Below are 20,042 nucleotides of genomic sequence, written 5' to 3'. Positions count from 1 at the left end.
GCAAAGAGTGATGTGTATAACAGGTACACATGCATATATATTTTCATTAATTTGTTATCATTTTTACCACTTTTAAACAGAGCAAGAAGTTACAGATGCTACAGAATGGCTTCCTGCTATTTTCCTCATCTTATCAGTCATAAATCTCTGTAGAAAACATCAGTCCTGTGCCACCTTCTGAGACACAGCATCATCTATTGCTGAGTGCAAGAAAACCTCCAGAAGTAGGTATGCAGATCGCTACTGGTTATGTCTTCTGAAAAGAAAATCCAGTGGTTTCAGAAAAGGAAGACGCGATTCATTTTCTGAGGTTTCAGTATGAGATTTGCATGGTATGAAAAATAAAATAACATCCAAGAACATTCTTTGGTCATGACTGCCACCCAGAACATGACTTCACACTGCCACTGCAACGCAGAAGGTCTCAGCAAGGGAGAATCATAGCCTCTGAAACAGTAGAAAATGGAGGTAATAACACAGTTTGAGTAGCCAAGTGGCAACCAAGAGAGCACCAGGACCAAGAGAGTGACCAGGGGAAGGGCTGCTCAGGAAGCCATCCCTGGAAAATGCCTTGCAGCCTAAGTGTAGGCAAACAAATGACAACACTGCTGGAAATATTTCAGAGGACAAAGAGTTCTAAGTCTCTTCAGAACAGCATCAGTGTATTACAGAAGGAGAACCACAAAAAGCATATGACAGCTGTTGCTGGTATCCAGAATGCAGAGCATCTTGGTCATCTCAAAAGATAAATTCTTCTCTCAATGAAGAAGTTATCAGCAGATGCTTGTGTGGGAGCAAAAATGATGTCAGGGACCATTTAATTAGTGCATCTAACAAGAACAGATAAGGCCCCTCTATTCACTCAGTCTTTTCTGTTGCACAACTGGTGGTTTGTAATCAGCTGCATTAGGATGGGTGCTGCAAGTGGGTCAGGAGCAGTAATGATTCCCTCCTCCTTAGCACTGGTAAAGTCACATCAGGAGGGTTGTGACCAAGTCAGGACTGTGTGTGTGCAGCAGAGGACCACCAAGATGATTTGGGGCTTAGAGCTGGGAGGCTGAGAGTGCCTGTATCTTAGCACAGACTCCTCATGAAAAGGAATAAAGAAGATCAAGCCAGATGCTTCTCCTTTCAGTGGTGGCCAGGGAAAGCAGAAGAGGTGATAGGTACAAATTGAAATACAAGAAATTCTGTTCAAACATAAGTCTCATTTATTCTAACAGTTGTAAACAGAGGGACAGGTTGCCCAGAGATGCTGCAGACTCTCTAGTGTTGAATATATTCAAAACCTGAGTGGACACAAGTCACAAGTGGGCAGCCTGCTCTGGCTGACTCTGCTTCAGTAAGAGTTTCAGTGGACAGCCTCCAGAGGTGCCTTCACCCCTCAGCCATTGTGTGAACGACCAGAAATTATTCTGGGATGGAAAAACACTTGCAGTTGCATGTTCGTAAATGAGAGATGTGTCTTGCTAATGATTACCAAGTAAATCAGGATTTACATCTAAGTATAGAGTAAAACAGCTCTCTTACTGAAGAGAGTAATCCCTTGCCATGCTAGCATGACATTGTTTGTCAAGCATTCCTTACAAATTTACCTCCTTTTTTTCTTTTCCATCCTGACCTGTAACCCCCATACATCTGTATTTTATTGCACAGATTAACGAATGTGTATTACAGATACAAACAATTCACACACAAAAAACAAAAACAAAAAAAAATCCCACTCATAGTGAAACTCCACTCTTAAAAAGAGCCACCACCCACGTACTACAAATGTTTCTATTTGTACAGTTACAACATTATTGTGGTTTAAAAGAAAGGAAGTTTGAGCTTTTCAAGTGCAGTACTTGAGAAAAATTTCAGCAACAACTGGTGTGCTTTGCTATCTGATGCTAAGTTGTGATACTTACTCTGTAGTCATAGGTAGAATCTGGGTTCTCCTCACAAGCAATGACTTCAGGTGCCATCCAATATGGTGTTCCAATAAATGTGTTTCTTCTCCCAATAGTTCTATCCAGTTGGGCGCTTACACCAAAATCCACTGAAAGGAGAAGCAAGGGTAAAGAAATCAGTACAGGGTTGCATTCACATGGCAGAGTGATTCCTTAACTACTTTCATACTTCTTGGGTACCAAACTTTTGAGCTAAAATGTGTACTGAACTTAATACAAGTTCTCATAGTACACCTTCTTCACTAACTGAAATTAAATAGAATAACTGAAGTTCAATTTAAATGCAAGCCTGAGTAGGACTTGAGATCTTTAACTAGTATTGGAAATGAAAAATAGTATCAATTTATGAGGCACATTTAGATATGTCAAGTATGCCAATGTGTGCAAGCTGGAAAGAACCACCATCATCACTCTGTTTTGAGCTATTTTAAATAACTCCTTCCCTGCATTCAAACACTAGCTTACAACAGGATGGAGAGTATGAAGGTTTATTCTGATCTAGCCTCGTTAGAAGGAGAGAACTGTGCACTGCAGTTTGTGCTGAAAGGATGTTACTTTCATCAGGTCTGAACAGCAACACGGTGTTGTTCAGATATGAAGAAGGATCCATAAAACCAATCATTACGTGATTGTATTTTTCTTGCAACAAACATCTAAGATGCACTAATTGGATCTACTGGGCACAGCATTTAGTGCTACTCAGAGAAAAGATTAAAAAAACAACAACAGAAAAAAACGAAAGAAGTGGACGGAAACAGTCCTGTTGTTATTCTCAGCTGTGTTTCCTTGGTGCAGAACACCTGCATACCACGATCATTTATTCCACCAATACTGATTGTCCCTGTTAAGCAAAATGTCTGCAACAGTAAGCTGGACCTGACTTCTGGGTACATCATACTTTCCGTGCTGCTGATGGGAAATGAGAGAAGTGCTTCTACATAACACACTGAAACAGAACAGAACCAGATTGAGGATGTCTTGGTTTTCTAGCTTCACTGCTTTAAAAAACTCATAAGTTAAATCCCTCTAGCAGTACTTCTTTTTTTTTTAAATTAAAAACCAAAGAAATAAAACCCTTTTTTTGGCTTGCTCCAGTCAAGCATCCTACCCCATATCGACAGGCTCAAGAGATTCATCAAGAGATATTCTCAAGAGAGATATGTACTTGAGTTTAATCTTAGGAAGTTAGAAGTTGTCAACAGTGACATGTCACAGCTATTCAAGGAAATGAGTAAACAGGCTGACATTCCTGAGAGATGAGTGTTGGTAAGATCCACTCATGTGTGAGGGCTACCACTGAAGAGTAATTCCACTATTCTCAGATCTATGAAAATCTCTAATCCTGATTCCCTTAGAGAAATGGATTAGTTTAACTTACTCTTGGTGGGTTGGTTTTTATTTTTTTTTGGAAGCCTTTGTACACTTGGAGCCTGCTGTGAAGACCTGGTGGTGATTTGAGTGACAACATACCTTATCTATTTGACTGTCCAGAAGCAGCTGCATTTCCCACAGGCTGTGAGTGACACTGTTGCTGAATATATCACATTCTCAGCTCTTTCTAGCTGATAGACATTTTGCAAATGTAAGCATTAACACTATTTGATACACCTTGAGCTCCTGCAAGTTCTTTCTGAGGTAAGATGGAAATTTGAAGTTTTTTACAAACAGGTTTGTAGCACATACCCAGTTTTACTTCTGCATTTTCTGTGAGAAGAACATTCTGTCCTTTAATATCTCGGTGGATGACATGATGAGCATGAAGATGTGCCAAGCCCTAAAAATAAAGCAAAACAAAACCAAGACTTTCCTTATTATCATGAACTTGGCATTGCTGCCGTTTTACTCTTTTATCCTTCTCAGACTTCATGGGGAAAGTCCTTCTCATGTCATCAGCAACATCAAGTCCCCAGTTCTGGCAAGAAGAGAAGACAACAACCAGAAGGCACAGCTGCAGTAGAGCATCTCTAAAGTAATGTGTGAAGAAAATGAGGTACCAATATTTTTTCCTTCCATCTCAGAATCAAGGGATGAATCTTTACATTACATGTTAAAACCGAAGGGAAAAAAAAAAAAAAGAAAAGGTGAAGAACATTGCAGAATGCTCTCAGTGAGGTACAGAGACACACAGGATGTGGATGGCCACACTGGGTTAAATCCCACACAACAGAACAGCAAAACTCGGATTTCAATGATAAGTTGATCACCTAGAGATGATAATACCATGTCAGGCTATTTTTGAATGCAGCAAATATTGCTCTCATTCAGCTAATATTTGCAATATACTGTATCCTCCTTTCCCAAACTGTTCATGGTCAAGACAGCATAGCTATAACAAAAGACTCTGAAATAATATACTACAAAAATCCAAGGGATACTTTGCTGAAAATGTTTAGCTTCTGTAATATAGTATGAGTGAGTTCAAACACAGCTTCCACCCAACTCCTAAGTTTTCCAGAAGGAAACATTTTCAATCCAGATGCAATGAGTTATTATCTGTTTTAAAATGAAGAAGATTCAATCCAATTGCTTGTTTCACACATGCTTGATGTTATTACTTTCTGCTGTGAGAGCATAAACCAAAGGTTGTAATATCAATTGCTTTGATAGAGATATTACAGCCACACAAACATAAGAACCTAAACAGACCATTAGGATTATTATTATTTTTTTCTTTTCCAGAAGAGCTCTCCCCACAGTCCCCAGCTACAGTTATTACAATATGCAGTCTAATGCCAAATCCAGGTGAGATGGCTGATGTTCTCCACCAAGCATACTTATCAACAACACTTCCAGAAGCAGAGACCTACCCTTATTCAAGCATTATTTTGGCACGCTATTTGAATTCTAGCTCCCAGAATAAGCAGTTATCTTACTGTTATTTAGAAAAGAAGTAAAGCTCCATTACATGGAAGATGGATGAGTAAGTCTGTAATGGGTTTTGAATTTAGAATGATAGGGTTTTTTTCCAGGCCAATACACTGGATTACACTTTGGAACTATTTCATCCTCTCTACTTTCCAGGAACACACACCAAAAAAAGATAAAAAAAATACTTAAGTATACATAGAATAAAATATAGCTGCAAGAATTACCTCGGGGAATATTGCTGCAGCAGGGACACCTTTAAGATTTTGAGATGCTGTTTAGGCAACATTGCTTCTAATAGTGCAGAAAAAAAGGTCCCCTATTGTGTGCAGGTGAAAGAATTATGAGCGGATTGACCTTACACAGAAAGAATAGTCAAAGCAATGAGCAGTAGCAATATCTCACGATATGGAGGAGGATGGTGTTTGTCACAGAAGACAATAAGCAGTTCTTCATACAAGAAATGGGATTAACTAGAGTACTTCGAGATGTCATCATACAGGCTGATGGACATTTGGGCTCTTCTGAACCCAAGGACAATAGCTCACAAACCCCATGGATCAAAATCTTGAAATACTAGTGCTTATTATCACCTTATGTTAATGACCAAGGGCCAGGAAAAGGCTTTTTTGTTCCAAATGAGCAGCAAAGTTCTGGTCCACAACTCACCCTGAGAACCTCTCTGCAGATGTATGCAATCCAGTCTTCCTTAAAACTGTTCCCTTTTGTCTTCTTCACCAGATCAGTGACAGAGCCAGCACCACAGTACTCCATCACCAGCTGCAGGAAGACAAATGCATCACATCTTTACCACAGCACCGACAGGGCACCAGCAGAGGTATCAGGAGTGATGTCTGCTGCACCACTATCAAGACACAGTGAACTATGTGCCACCCTCCTCGGTGCCAAATGATGTAAAATCTAATTTCCTGAGCAATGCACATTACTGAATAAAGAAATAAAAACCAAGAAGTCAGGAGTGCTCCTCTTTCCGGGTCAAGGGTAAACATTTTCTTCCTGGTATAAACATAAATCAGAAGAGAAACAACCAAGAACAAAAATATCACTAACAAAGGTGGAATTTTTTTTCAAAATTTATAATATCTCATCTTGCTGCAGATCTCCATAAATCTTGCAGACAAAAAAAAAATCAAGAGGTTATTTTTCTTTGTTTCATTGCCAACTCCTCTATTTGCTTTCTTACTTTTCAACTGGAAAAGAATGTAGAAAGTGAGAAGAGAAAGACAAGCTCTATTTCATCGTCATTAAAAAAAAAGATGGAAACATTCAATTTTGGAAAAGCAAGTTCTCACAACAAATCTGACCAACAACCTAAGTCACCAGCATTATAACACACTTTATGTTCATTCTCTTAAGGGAGGTGGGAGGCAAATGGATGAGGCCAGGCTCCTCTCAGCTGTGTGTAGTGAAAGGCCAAGGAACAATGGCTGAAAACTGAAACACAGGAAGTTCCGTACCGACATGCAGAAGAACTTCTTTAAGGTAAGGGTGATGGAGCACTGGAATGGGCTGCCCAGACAGGTGGTGGAGTCTCCGATATTCATGACCCATCTCAACACCCACCTGTGCAACTTATTGTAGGGAACCTGCTTTAGCAGGGGTAGCAGAGACCTCTCCTGAGGTCCCTTCTAACCCCTGTGATTCTATGTATAAAGGATGCTTCTTTTTAATGAGTCACTCCTCAGAACAATGACTTCAACATTCCACCATGCCGAGGTCCGAACCAAGTACATCAGAGCTCTAAAGAAAGGAGCTGAACATCCAACAAACCCAACCCAAAGCACTTACCCAGAGCTGATCATCTTGGCCTGCAGGGCTTTTCTTTACAAATGCACCATAATACGTAGCAATATTCCGATGATGGGAGTATTTTTTTAGCATATTTATCTCCAGCTTGATTTCCTCCTCTTCATTCTGTATCAGAAGAGACCAGAAAGCACTTAAAGTGCTGAGAGTTCACCAAGGCACCCTCCATCTTTGCTGATGTTTGGGAGCTGACTGGAACAAGCCCTGTGCAACCCACCCTGCTACAGGCAGGAGCTTGGGCTGGAGACCTGAGGCCCCTCCAACCCGAGTTGTTCTGTTCATGATGAGACCGCAATCCAAGGACAGGCTCTTAAACTAAAAAAGGAATCATGCTGATCCTTTGGCCTAGGACTGAGCTAAAGAATCAAAAATACCCCCATGTGGCTGTAACAACATCATATTGTCTCCTCATAGGGCTAGACAGGATCAGTAACTCTCATGCTTGCAGTTTCTGCATGCAGTCTCAGAGAAATGAACTGGACTTAAACAAACAGAAGTTTTCCTAAAACTCCATTACTTAAATACTCAGAAAGCACTGAGCGCACGCGTCAGCCAACTCATCTTCCCACTCCCACCAAGGGCCCGGCTGAGAGGAAACTACAGCAGAACAGCAGGCACCCAGCCACATGCTGGCCTCCGGAGCCAGGGCAGGGCCAGGGCTTGCCCCCTTTCCAGCAGCCCCCCACCCCACACAGACACGGGGTGCCTCACATCAAGCCATTGGCCGAGTGCTGCTGAGCGGGGCCTTCAGAGCAGGCCTTCAGAGCGGGGCCTGAGCAGGCCTTCAGAGCAGGCCTTCAGAGCAGGCCTTCAGAGCGGGGCCTGAGCAGGCCAAGGCGCTTCATTCCACACACTGCTTTGTGCCAGCTCTGTTCCTCTGCTGCCTTTGCTCAGCTTCACAGGCAGGCGTTCTCCTCTGGCCAGAGCAGCCAAAGCTGTGGGGTGTTAATGGGAATAGTTTTAACAACTATTCTATAAGGGAATGTCCTTCCTCAGTGAGGTCTTTTTTCAAGATGTCCCCTCAGAGCAGCCTGTTTGTTTCACTGTCTCCACGAGAAATGGTGCACAACACTGTGAAATGTCTGTAGATTTTGCTGTCTCATTTGCTTTAATAGGAAACGCATAGCACTGTGAGGTATCCATGCATCAGTTAAAAGGAATAAGACCAAGCTGAAAATTAATTTACCTTGCTGCAAAACATCCCAGTCAGCACTTAGTAGCTGAAGGGAAGAAAAGGAAGCAGCGGTTCAGACCCACAGGACATTCTTCTGCACTTTCTCACCGTTTTCCAGTCGCTCTGCCATCAGAGCACTCTTACAGCCATCACAACAGACTGCTTTCAAAACTGGCTGTGCTGTCCCTTCAACATACACCAAAACACTGAAGTCTGGCAGGCTGAAACCAAATTCCCTCAAACATTCTATTAAATCTGACCTGAAAAAAAGCATTCTCAACAGAAGTAGCCAAGAACTTCTCTAATAGCTTCAATACACAGGAGACGTGCTGCCAAACCAAAGCCTAGCTTTCTTAAGTTAGGAAAAGGGAAATGTGAAATAACTCAACTTGAAGCAAAATCAGCTATTTCTGGTTTCAGAAGAGCCTCTCTGCTGAACATAGACTCTCAAGGCACACTTATTACATCAGATACTTCATTTGTCTTTTATTTGCAATTAAGGAAGAAGGAAAACTAATCTTTGGTTTACAAGGGTGCTGGGTGTCATGCAACTTAGAAAGGGTAAGGACAAGGCTGAAGCAGCATCTGGACTGTCAAAGAGAAATCAGAGCTGCCTCCCAGACAGCATGCAGGAAACCCTCTGTAAGCAAGGTCGTATTTCTTTCTGTATGCAGCCAGGGCCAGATCAAAGGGAGCTTGTTCTCGTGCCTTCTGGAGAGGAAACAAAGCTCTGCTCCCTCTGAGACTCCAAATTGTGTACGTGAAAGATGGAAATAAACAGGTGAGGACAGAGCAACTGGAGACAAAGGCACCCTTCAGCTTTTCAGTGTACAAAGGTGTTCAGGAATTCCACTTTCCACCACCTCGTTTGTTAGTGCTGTCGTAAGCCGCATCTCCCAGGGGTCTGGAACCTGCTCTTGAATCACGCTGCTTAAGAGAAGGAACAAGCTCACAGATGTGCAGGTGCAAAAGCTGCTTGCTTTCACAAACTAGAGCAGTTCTGGGTACAGATGGCTGCAAGCACAAAGATGACAAGCTCACGATCAAAGGCAATGACATTCAGAAGCAAAGAACGAGAAAGCACACACCTCTAACCTCAGACAGAAACAAGATCATCAGCTGGTAAATACTGGGGTACTAATGACAGGTTTCTCTTTACATGTTATTTCACTATCAGGAAAGCCTGAAAACAATGACAGGGAATGGCCTGCTGCAGAAGAGCCTCTTGACCAGCTGCACTTCCAGCCAAAGGGACAAGCAGCAAGGATCGGCAAGGATCCCACCTCTCCATGCACCCTCCGTTTACTTGGCAGAGCCAGCAAGCAGGAAGCACAGCCTGCACACAGACCCAGGAGAGCACATTGCCATCAGCTCCACCTCAGCAGTTTCAAAGGCTCTCTGCCCCCAACCCCCCCAGCAAAATGTGACACTGCAGCACTTCCTGACAGATGTCCATAAGATCCCACAGTGACCGCAGCATCCTGCTGCTGCTTTTCAGAAAGCAGCCCGGGGCTACAACTTGCAGCAGCGAAGGGCAATTTAGCTCAGCTTCTGGTAAGCCTCAGATCTCAGAGCTGAATAATCGCAGCTCAAGCTGGGCAGTGTTTTCTTGGTGAAATAATTTATTGTTGGAAAAAAAATTATGTAGATTTGGTGAATCAACATTTGTCTGAGATGTACCAGTTACGATGAAGCGTTAGCTGGAAGACTCCCTGGGCTGGATTTTCTAGTGAAAACAGGATGCTGGGGGAGAGAAATCCAGTGCAGAACATCAAAGAGGCGTAGAAGTGCCTCAGACTCTCTTGATATGATTGATATCCTTGTTCAACACCCTTCCCTCCATGTCAAACAACAATGACCCATTACTGAGCAGTGCTGTGGGCTACTGATCAAACTGCCACCAACCTACACTGGCATGGGCTCCATCAGACCTGGTAACTGGAACTGCCCCACCAAGCAAGAGAGATGTCTCCTGGAGGCTTCAACTGCAGAGTCTTCAAAGCAGGCATCCAAATCACAAGGCCCTTACAGGTATTCAGCTCTTCTCCACTTTTATTTTTTGGAGAGGGGTGAAGGTTTCTTGTTTCTTTTTTTTTTTTTTAATATTTTCCTGTCTTCTATCACGTGAAATTTTGCACCCCAAGAAAACTGTTCCCAGTGAAGCAGTAATCAGACTGTGTCACTACCCGAAGATGAAAATGACCAGAGGGGCTAGGAGCCTCCCATCCCACTCAAGCAGGTTCACTATGACAGCTTCCATTTTGCACAGACCAAACTCCCTGTGAGATGTTGCTCTTAGGTGCAATTTATATGCAGGGCACTGAAGATGAGGATTTCAATATTTTAAAGACTTTATTTAATGCCTCAAGCCAGCTTTTCAAGCCCAAAGGAACAGAAAATAATTTCAACCTGAGCAGACTAACAACACCAGAGAAAAAGTGAATCCTTGGCAGGCTCTGAATTGATCACACTGGATTTCTGCAGCTTGAAACAATTTCTGCATTACACTTCAGACCCACCATTGCTGTGAGAGGCCTCAGTACCCACACGCTATGAAGCAGAGGAAGGGTACTGCTATTTTACAGGAGGAGAATTGAGGTTCAGAGATGCACTGGGCTCATTCAGCACCAGCCTCATCCATGCTGCATCCATGCTCCAACCTCCAGCAGTAGCACAGCAGGCAATGGCTTCAGCCACTGTGCGCTATGGGGGCCAGAAGCATGGTCCCTGCTCAGACAGACCAGCTCAGGAGGCAAGCAGTAACCCAGAGCAGCCATGATTTATCAGCATGCCCGCTATTAAGCTCTTAAACTGTCACAACTGCTTTCATGTTAAGCAACTCAATGTGAAAACAGTATGAGCTGTTATTGATGTTCAGCCCCTCCAGCAATGGGACAGATTCCCCAGGGAGGTGCTGACTTTCCAGCCCACAGAGAAGCAGCAAATCATACCTGAGCAGCTGTGTTTTGTCCCCAGAATCATGCAACGTGAACTCCTCAAGCTTTCCAAAGCTTATTTCCATCTAAATTTTGTTTCCATGCAATTAGGCATTACTGGATTCCGAATTCTGATGCTTACATACAAAGGAGACTGTTGTGTATAGTAAAGGGAAGGAAATCTTTCCAAGGTTCCCTTCCTGAAGTTTTTGCTTCAATTGTTTCATCAAGGAAGGGACTATCACTGGTGTTAAAATGACAGCCCACAAGTGACATCTGTGGCTAGCTCTCAAGCTATGCTGGCTGACCCAGCAAGGCATGAAAGCTGTCTGTACAGCAGCTCCGGTTCACTTCGGAGTCCCACATAAGATCTGTCCTGTATACTCCTTTCTCCAACTACATGTTTGTTTCACAAGGTAGTAGTCATAGCCAAATCAGCCCTTAGATGTTCTGCATAAAAGAGCTACAGCACCATCAAGTTCAACTAACCAGCGTGCAGTTCAGACCACTGGCTGCTCAGGGCTGGATTCCCACCCCATCAGCAGAGGCAGCTGGCCTGGACCTGCTCTACGTGACAATGCTCACACAGACTACCTCTCTGTTGTCTTCCAAGACAAGCAGAAGACATAAAAACATACACAGAGCTTGCCTGTGCTTGTTCAAAATGCTCCACATAGTTGTACCACTGGTAGAATTGGCCTAGAGAACCTATTTCTTATCTTAGGTTATGACCCTTCCACAACATCCCAAGAAGACCAATTTCACCTTGGAGTTTTATGCACCATGCCCACACTGCTAGAGCAAGAGAACGGGGAGCTGGTAGTGCATGCAAACAGGTGTACCCCCTGGAGCCCAGACCTCCAGCACACTTTGAGGAGAGGGTGCAGACTCAACCCATCGCTTCTGGGGCTCAGGAGTATAAAGATGCCAAGAAGGCAAGCTGCTTTACCTTTTACCAAGAGTGAGGCTGTGCTTAGAAACAAAAATCAATACTTTGCTAATTTTTTTGACACCTTGTTCCAGCACTGACACCACTTTATAAATGTGAGCAGGGACAGTGCCAATTATGTTGTCTGCTCCTCTCATCTGTCAAAGAACAAAAAAGAAGTGCTACATTTGCATTTCTAACATGTTCTTGCTTGCTTGCTGTCATGGCAGCTACACTGAGGAATGGCTGGCATGTGAAGGGAGAGGAAGTGATAAAACACAGTAGGGGTATTGCACAGCTAGAGATCTTTTACTTGCTGTCTCTGGAAACAGATTATCAACTAGAAATAAGCAGGAAGAGAGTTCTCTTCATTATTTTAGAGCACGAATACATATAGAAACACATTTCTTATTGCTTTGTCCCCACTGGACAGGTACAATTGAAATTCTGGTTGCATTAACACCTCTCAGAACTTCAAAAAACAAACCACTGCTGAGCCACCGTAATTTAAACCACCAGATTGTCTTTCATAAGCTATCCACATTCTCATGACCTGATTCTTTATTTTCCCTTACACCTTGATAATTGCTTTTTGATTTTTGGTTCTCTACTCACCTCAGTAACATTCATCACTTTGATTGCAGCTAGCTGCCCAGTCTTAACGTGGCGGCCCTGTTAAAATAACGAAATACTGTAAGCAAAGCATGCATGCAAACTGTGTACACAGCAGCTCATGATGCATTTAACGGGGCTGTCGAAGCATAGCGTCGAATGAGTTTATGGGTCTCCATCCAACTCCCATGGAAGAGGTGCAGCCACTAAAGCTGTACAAACTCTCTTGCTTCTTGAAACAAAGTTTTTGAAGACAGTGAGGAAAAGGAAGGAATTAGAAAGGAAAAGGAAGGAAAAGGAAGCTATTAGAAGAGCAAACTCAATACAAAGACTGGCAAGCTATTACTCCATGCAGGCAAAGCTCAGTGCTTTCTCCTGATAACGAGCACTGATCTCACATTGAAGGATGGTATCAAAAGATTTGCATGGACGGTGGATTGGCTATGCATCCTAATTTCTTCTTTCCATTAAACATTCAGAAATGGGTCTCAAGCTTTAAGTCTGCAATGATGTTCTTTAAATAGTAGTGCCTGAAAAGCTGTATATTGAAATAGCTAACTGACATCAGCTAAGTAAGCCATAGGAAATCAGTAAATCAGATATGAACTGCTGCAGTTTGCAGACAAAATGGTTTGCAGGTGCAATTTACACCTGCAAAATTAAAAGCTGGGTTGATAGCATTTTAAAACTCAGGTCCTATCTGTACACAATTGCACACAAGTGTTATTCCAACAGCTAAGCAATTCTGCATCAAAGAAAAGTGATGCCTCGTTTTCAAGTCATCTGTCAGTCATGTTTTCTTTTACAGACAACTGATCCCTGCTGTGATTTCGTGTATTTGCAAGTGCCCTCGATCTCTCGGAGCACCCTGGGACTGAAAAACTTTTTCTCAAAAATCAGAGTGCTGGATTTCTGCACTATCAGACAACGAGAAGAAGATGAATGGCAGCCTGCTTCCTCCACACTGCCACACCACCGCTGCAGGCCACTGTGAACGCTTCCAGGCACTGCATGCCATGGCAATATGTGAGGGGCTTGCCACAGAACGCAGGCACGTGTGCCATGCTGGCACCCCGAGGTGCCTCCAGGAGCAGTTGACAGAGCCAGCTCGCCCGGAGGCGACAGCAAGGATCGACTGATTTTCGTAATTCCAGTGCTGCATGGAGACACCTTTCTTTTCTTTACTAGAAAAACAAATCAATGCCATTGCACTTGATACTGGGCATTCAGAGTCTAGTTTTCACAGTGTTCAGTTTTCCTTCAGTTCACAAGACTTACTCAGATTGCCCTCTCTATAAAGCTCCCAGGTCTGCAACTGTGCTGACTGTTGGACGAGAGGAGCTCAGCCCTTGCAGAGCCTCATCTCAGGGCAATGTCTGCCTTGTACCATGCAAAGTTTCCTCTCCAACGAGCAAAACCCACTGGCTCACATGTCACAGACGCACCTGCAATAAACACTCCCAGACCACGTAAAGCAGCACACTACAGTAACTACATGCAGTTCCCACTCTTACGTTCTCTAGGACCCTTTTATTAGCCTGGCCCCCAGAGAGCATTGATCACACTACAATTCTTTCTCAAGAAGACAAAAGGAAAAGAGCAGAGAGCAAAGGAGCAACAAAGACACAGTCTCAGTGGTTCAATCCAATTCTCAACTTGTGACAAGTTACTTTCAATAACTGTTATCACACTTTTGTAAAAGAGTTTCCACATTTCTCGGCTGCGTTGATCTGGAGATCCTCACCTTCCTCCATGCAGAAGCTGACCCACCGTCATGCTGAGGGCTGAAGAGCTGCCCTCACAAAAAAGTTACCTGAACCTAATGAAAATTACCTAAGAGGAGTTATTTTACAAGTGCATTGAGGCTAGGGAGAAAAAAAAAAGGAGCATCTTGGAAAGCGCAGTGCACAGCATCACCTCCCTCTCTCTCTGACATGATCCCAACATGCACACATCAAACCTTTAAGATCTGACAAAGAGAAAGGCTCAGCTTGCCACTACCACCCAAAACAGCAGAGCACACACATGGGTGTTCACACAAAGAGCCATTAATAAAGGCCCTGCTTTAATGCACAAACCACAACGGATTTGGCAGTCAGAGCAAAACCCCAAGTTTCTCTCCTTTATACTTCTTTTTTTCTTCAAACTGTTTCAAGTACATTTTCCTTGAAATCTCTAAAAGTGGTAAACATCCTGAGCTCAGCCCCGGGGTTCTCGCTAACACACCGACGCTAGTGCCTAAGTAAGGGTTTCAGGGCCTGGTCCCTTATTTTTCCAGTTATCAATAAATCTCAGAGGTTAGGCAGGGTTCATGGGAACCCTTACACACTGCCACTTCTGCTGAAGCCACAAGGTTGAGCATGTTTGAATTGTTTTTAGAAAGGTGGTGTTTTGATTTTTTTTTTGTCGTGAAGTTCCCAGCAGCAACTGGCTGCTTTAACCCTTACCCAACCAACCCAGAAGGACCAGACAAACCAAATGTATCCCTTCTGATTCAACCCAGAAGGTGAGGAGGAACAAGGGGCACTGTACTTCCACACCTCCATGTGATGCGCAGGGCTCCACAGACCACCAAAGGGAATCAATCCGCTTTGATTCCAGACCCAGAAATTTAACTGAGGGCAAACTTAACGGGCTCCTATTTCATGAACAGAAAGTTTTATCTTTCATCCAAATGCTCTCTTTGAGAGCACATCTTGACTCCTGAGAATGCAGCCAACACGCCCAATGGCTATCTGCAAATTACCCACGTCCCCACCCAGAATTAGAGCAATAAATGTTATCAATTGCATACAGAGCTCAGACTTGAACAATTCTGAAGCTCAAGGACTCCGACAATGAAGTTCCTGCCTACATTTTGGTGAGGTATCCAAGCTGGAAGAAATTCTCCTGTTAGCATCGAGTCCAACTAAATTCCTCTTCTCACCCAGAAAATACTTCCGTGTAAAATCTGCTGCAACTGCCAGTTAGTTACTACAGTAACACTCTGCAAACCTGGGGCCAGCACTCACATTTTTCAAATCTGAATGCTGGTCATTGCAGCCACATTTGAAGGCGATGCACCGTGCCAAAGATCTGTTTCTGATGAGCTCCAACAGTGAGTTATCTCTGCAGGGAGATCTCAGTGGAATGGGATAGATCACTGGGTGTTACTTCTATTGAATATGCATTTATCTTCTTAGCTCAGATCGATACAGGCACCATTTATTTATGCCCTGTACTGAGGGCCAAGACATACATTCTTCTATTTAGATGAAACAAGAATATCAGGATTAGCAGTCAAGCTATTAACCAGTAAGGGAGTTTAATTTGCATTAAGCGTATTTACATGAAAACACACTCAGTTATGTGCAATGCCTTTTCCTTTTAGATCCAAACGAATTCCTGAGGCCTTGGCTTGGGCCACTTGTCGCTGGAGACCCGAGGGGCCAGCCCACAGTGACCTGGACCTGGTCTGACAGGGTCGCCTCTGCCATCACACATGCACATTAATGCTGTTGGTCAGAACACAGGCAGAAAGCAGTGGGACTCCACAGTGACCCTTCACAAAACTGCCTGCTTGCACATAACCCAGATACCACAACCTCAACTCTTAGGACAGCCTCTGTCTTTCAGGTTTGTACTTGAAAGGCAGCCTGGCCGTTGGAGCTGGAGGACCTTGCTATGGGATGACCTCTGCAGCCAGCTGCCAGCCACTCTTGCAGAGCAGGGTGAAGGCTCAGCTGTTCAGCTGCAGGCTCTTCCTGAAAGTGAATTCAGCAAGCAGATTTCCCGTACAAAACCCACATATGAACTTTGAAGTCTGAGCCCATCTAGGGTGAGCCAGCACGAGGCTCTGTGGTTGCTGGTGTGCCGCCAGTTGCTATCAGTGCCAGCGTGGGACCCCACTCTCTTGCCCCTCTCCTCTCCACCCTTTCCATCCTGGTCAGGCAAGGAAAGCCTTTAGGAGACGGCACAGCAACCAAACAATGCTCCACATGGGGATTCGGGAATCCCCATGTCCTATTCCACACGACCTCAATGAAGTCATGATCTTTCTGTTTCCCTTTCCACCTACACAGGGCCTCTCCACTTCAACTCAGCCATTCAGATGAGATGAGCAATGCCTGCTGTTGCCAGCCTGCCGACACCAGCCCTGCCTGCTGACAACACGAGGGCAGCCTCCTGTGCAGCTCAGCCAGGAGGATGCCCAGGGCATGAGACCTGCTCTCAGACTGCTCAACAGAAGGCACTGCTTGGAGCCAGTGCTGGCTTCAGATCTTCCCAGAGAAGAATTCTGCACTCACCCAAACTGAAATATAAAATTTTATAGCTTTTATTTTTTAAATATAGGTTTAAAAGTTTCAGGAGTGAGGCATAAAAAAGACAACACCGAACAACAGAACACAGGAATTATTCTCTTCCCCTATTTATGTCATATACTTAAAGAAATTAAAAAACAAACTAAAAAATTACTGGAACCCATTTCAGTGTAGAAGGCAACTAAGCTGGCAGTGGTGTAAGAATTCCCTTAACCTAAAATAGCAGCCCAATAGCCAGAGAAGAAATCAGAACATGTAACCTTTATCATTCACTTAAAACTCTACTCAAGCCCACGCTGGGTAGAGGCAAGGCAAGGACATGGGTCAGCTCTATGGCACCAGACACTACAGCCTTCATCACTGGAGGAAAAGGACATTCCTTGATCCCTGCTGCAAATGTCTGTACCGCAGCTTTCATGAGCAACAAGACCCAAGAGCCACCAGATGCAGTTGTTCTGTCCAGTTTTTTGTTTTTATTTTAAACTCATGCAGTTCCTATTTCCTCCCATTGTACGAGTGGAAATGCAGATTGTTTGCTTTGCCTAATGTTTGTCTGTGTTTGACTGCAGACCAGCGGGAAAAAAAACTGAACAAAGGATTGAATTCAAGACCTTGTACAAACACATATTTGAGTATCTACATTTCTGCAGTATCAGTATGTTACTCACTTGATCAGATTACTGTCCTGAAGGAAAACCACTGAAGGCTACTCCATTTTTGTAAAAGGTTGGACTAGAGATTTATCTCTAGGGATGTTGAAATCTGCCCCCAAAGAGGTCATCTGTGTGGAAATTAGCAAGATCAAGACACACACTAAGAAACACTAACCTGAGAAAATACCACGCTAGTCATAACATGACAACAGAAGCCTTGTCTATGACTTAGTTGAAACCAAGGGGCAGCATGAAATCTACTGTTCTTCCCCTCATTTAGAGGAGTTTGGAAGGGGAGGCATGACAAGCTGCCTGTCCATTTCTTTTCCTTGCACTTCATTAACTGGGACAAAAGAACTGAATTCTCTGAGTCTAAATATCAGCTGTAGATACTGATATATACTGATACACCTCTTGACTCCTGCTGAAGCCCACTGCCATTCCAGCCCAGAAGCCCTGTGGTGGTAGGCAGGGATGCCACCTTGCTGAGGATGCACCCTCGTGCCCACAAAGCCCTGGCCAGGAGCAGTCCCTCTCAAAACCTGCAGCACCCAGCAGGTCCACTGTGCCAAAAATCTGTAAGCTCTGGAAAATAAACAAATTGGGGAAAAAAAAAATGGATCTCACTTTGCTGGCAGGCCTGTTGAGAAGCTGACTGCAGGGAGAGGTACAAATCCCTCCACCCCAGTGACTCACATCCATCCGTTACAGAACTGCGGGGCAGCAGAGAAAACCTCCATGCTGCACATCCCTGCTGCATGAAGTCATGGGTGGTCGGGGTGTCCCCCTGGCCCCATCCTGCAGAAAGGAGGTCGTGGCAGGGCTGCAGCTCGGCCGACAGGTGGCCAGGTTTTGGAGCAGGCATCCAAAGGAGGGACTTCTGGCTCTGAATGTCAAGCTGTGCTAAGCAATTACAAACCTTGTGCATGAGATCCATGTTTTAACCCTGTAACACAGACTTCCCGGACATGTGCTAATAAGCAAGGCTTTAACTTTGCTTGTACACTAAGATCTCAGTTATTATGTGACTGAATTGTTAACAATTATGATTTAAAAGTCCTTCAGCACTCTCGTGAACAATAAGAGGAATGTAGCTGAATGTTATGCTCCATATTGCATACAGCATGGACAAGGTTATGCGTGGGTTAAAACTGGCTGTAAGTTTTTGTTTGTTTGTTTGAAAGGACAGTACGGAGGGGAGCACAGCTTAGAGGGTTCCAACCTACAGAATGAGAGCTGTAACAAATGTAAAGGTGATTTACCTTTGCACTCCAGTCCTGCTGCTACTTTTCTTACACGGGCTGCAGTATGTGTGCCTTTACTGCTGTCCGCACGGGACTACGCTCTGCACAGGACAGTCAGCACAATGCTAAAACCTGTTACACAGAGTTCTCATAGTCTGAGCCTTTCCTCCACTAGGACAAGCTATGTCCTATGGTTCCTTTTACCTGAGGTGAATCCTGAAAGCAAAGCACCGCATGGAGAACTGCCTGTGAGCTCAGGTCTAAGATCTGCCTAGGGAAAGAGTGTATTTCAAACGTGAAAAATGAAAAATAGGGTCTGCTCCTGGGGTGTGCTCATTTGGTTCTATTTCATGCAGCATCTCCACTAAAAAGGCACTTAATGGGCACAATTAATCTGTGAGAAAACACATTAGTCACCAGATTTCTGAATGAGCGCTGCAAGAGATGAACTGCAAGGCACTGATCTTGCAGGCAGTTGGTTCTGTGCCCTCCAAAATCCTATTGGCCAGATGGTCCATGATACTCAAGGGGGAATGAGTTCCCAGTTTGGAAAGACTTTTGGTATCGAATCAGTCTCCAGAATCAAACCTCACTACTTTTTCTAATTATTCTTAAAAGCAAAATACACTTTGCTTTTCTAATCAAACTAAGAAAGAACAGTGCTTCCAAGTTCTCTTTCCTGAAGAAAAATCTGACTCTGAGAAGAGTCCTGGTGTTATTTTTTCTAAACTGACCTAATTATCTTCTCACAGCAGAAGCCTCTGCCTGGCAAAGGCTCTCCTCCCAGGCAAGCTGTAGGTCAGATGTGCAGCAGTAGTTCCTCAACAGCTACGAGCTGTTACCTTCCAATTCCTTGTCTTTCAGCTTTCTGTGGGGACTGAAGTCAGTCACAGCAGACAGAGAAACGAACAGTGAACTCATGAGCAGAAAAAAAGCAAGTGCTGAACCAACCCCGCAGATCATTAAGCAAGACAGACTGGTAATTACCAGTATGTATGAAACAAAAGCAGCAGCTAACTGTAGGACCAACTGGTTGCAAAAGGGATCGAGAGTGTCCTGTACCAACTGCAGGAGAGCTTTACCAGATCTCTGAGCTGTGATGTGCGAAGGATCTGCCAGCTGTGCTCAGGGCAGAGGAAGCTCTGGCTGCACAGTGGGCAGACCCAGCAGACCCATGGCTCACGGCCCAGGCCCAAGGCCTGTGCTCCTGTGTGTGCTGCTGCCTCCGCTGAAGCCAACAGAATATTCCCTGCATCTGGATTTAGTCTATAATAAAGCCAAACTTCTCCACTGAATACACTCTGCACCAAGTTTTACAACTCAAAGCTACTGCCCACTGGAAATTAGTCTCCCCATATGGCTGTGGATGTAGGGCAGTTGGAAACAGAAAGCACTTGCTATCCTGACTGACTGCAGAGAGGCATATGTTCATTGACATACGTATAAGGGAAAGTAGTGAGAGGATGAGGGGAAATGGCTTTAAACTGGAAGAAGGTAGATTTAGACTAGATGCTAGGAAGAAATGTTTTACTGTGAGGGTGGTGAGACAC

The 20,042-nt window shown here is 44.0% G+C and overlaps 1 protein-coding gene across 1 annotated transcript in view; it reads right to left on the bottom strand.

Annotated features, from left to right (window-relative positions):
- NRK (Nik related kinase) overlaps positions 1-20,042 on the bottom strand; it is an 87,609-nt gene that overhangs the window by 50,049 nt on the left and 17,518 nt on the right. Inside the window, exons 3-7 of the mRNA XM_065729691.1 lie at positions 12,298-12,354; positions 6,627-6,752; positions 5,487-5,597; positions 3,636-3,726; positions 1,911-2,041 (exon numbers count right to left, since the gene is read on the bottom strand). Coding sequence (XP_065585763.1) covers positions 1,911-2,041; positions 3,636-3,726; positions 5,487-5,597; positions 6,627-6,752; positions 12,298-12,354 — 516 coding nt within the window. The remainder of the gene's footprint in view (positions 1-1,910; positions 2,042-3,635; positions 3,727-5,486; positions 5,598-6,626; positions 6,753-12,297; positions 12,355-20,042) is intronic.

This window comes from Cyrtonyx montezumae, unplaced genomic scaffold (assembly GCF_038088225.1).
Source record: "Cyrtonyx montezumae isolate F1298 unplaced genomic scaffold, pur_monq_1.0 scaffold_11, whole genome shotgun sequence".
Taxonomy (NCBI): domain Eukaryota; kingdom Metazoa; phylum Chordata; class Aves; order Galliformes; family Odontophoridae; genus Cyrtonyx; species Cyrtonyx montezumae.
Note: the sequence above shows the minus strand (reverse complement) of the source record. Positions and strands in the feature narration are given on the sequence as shown.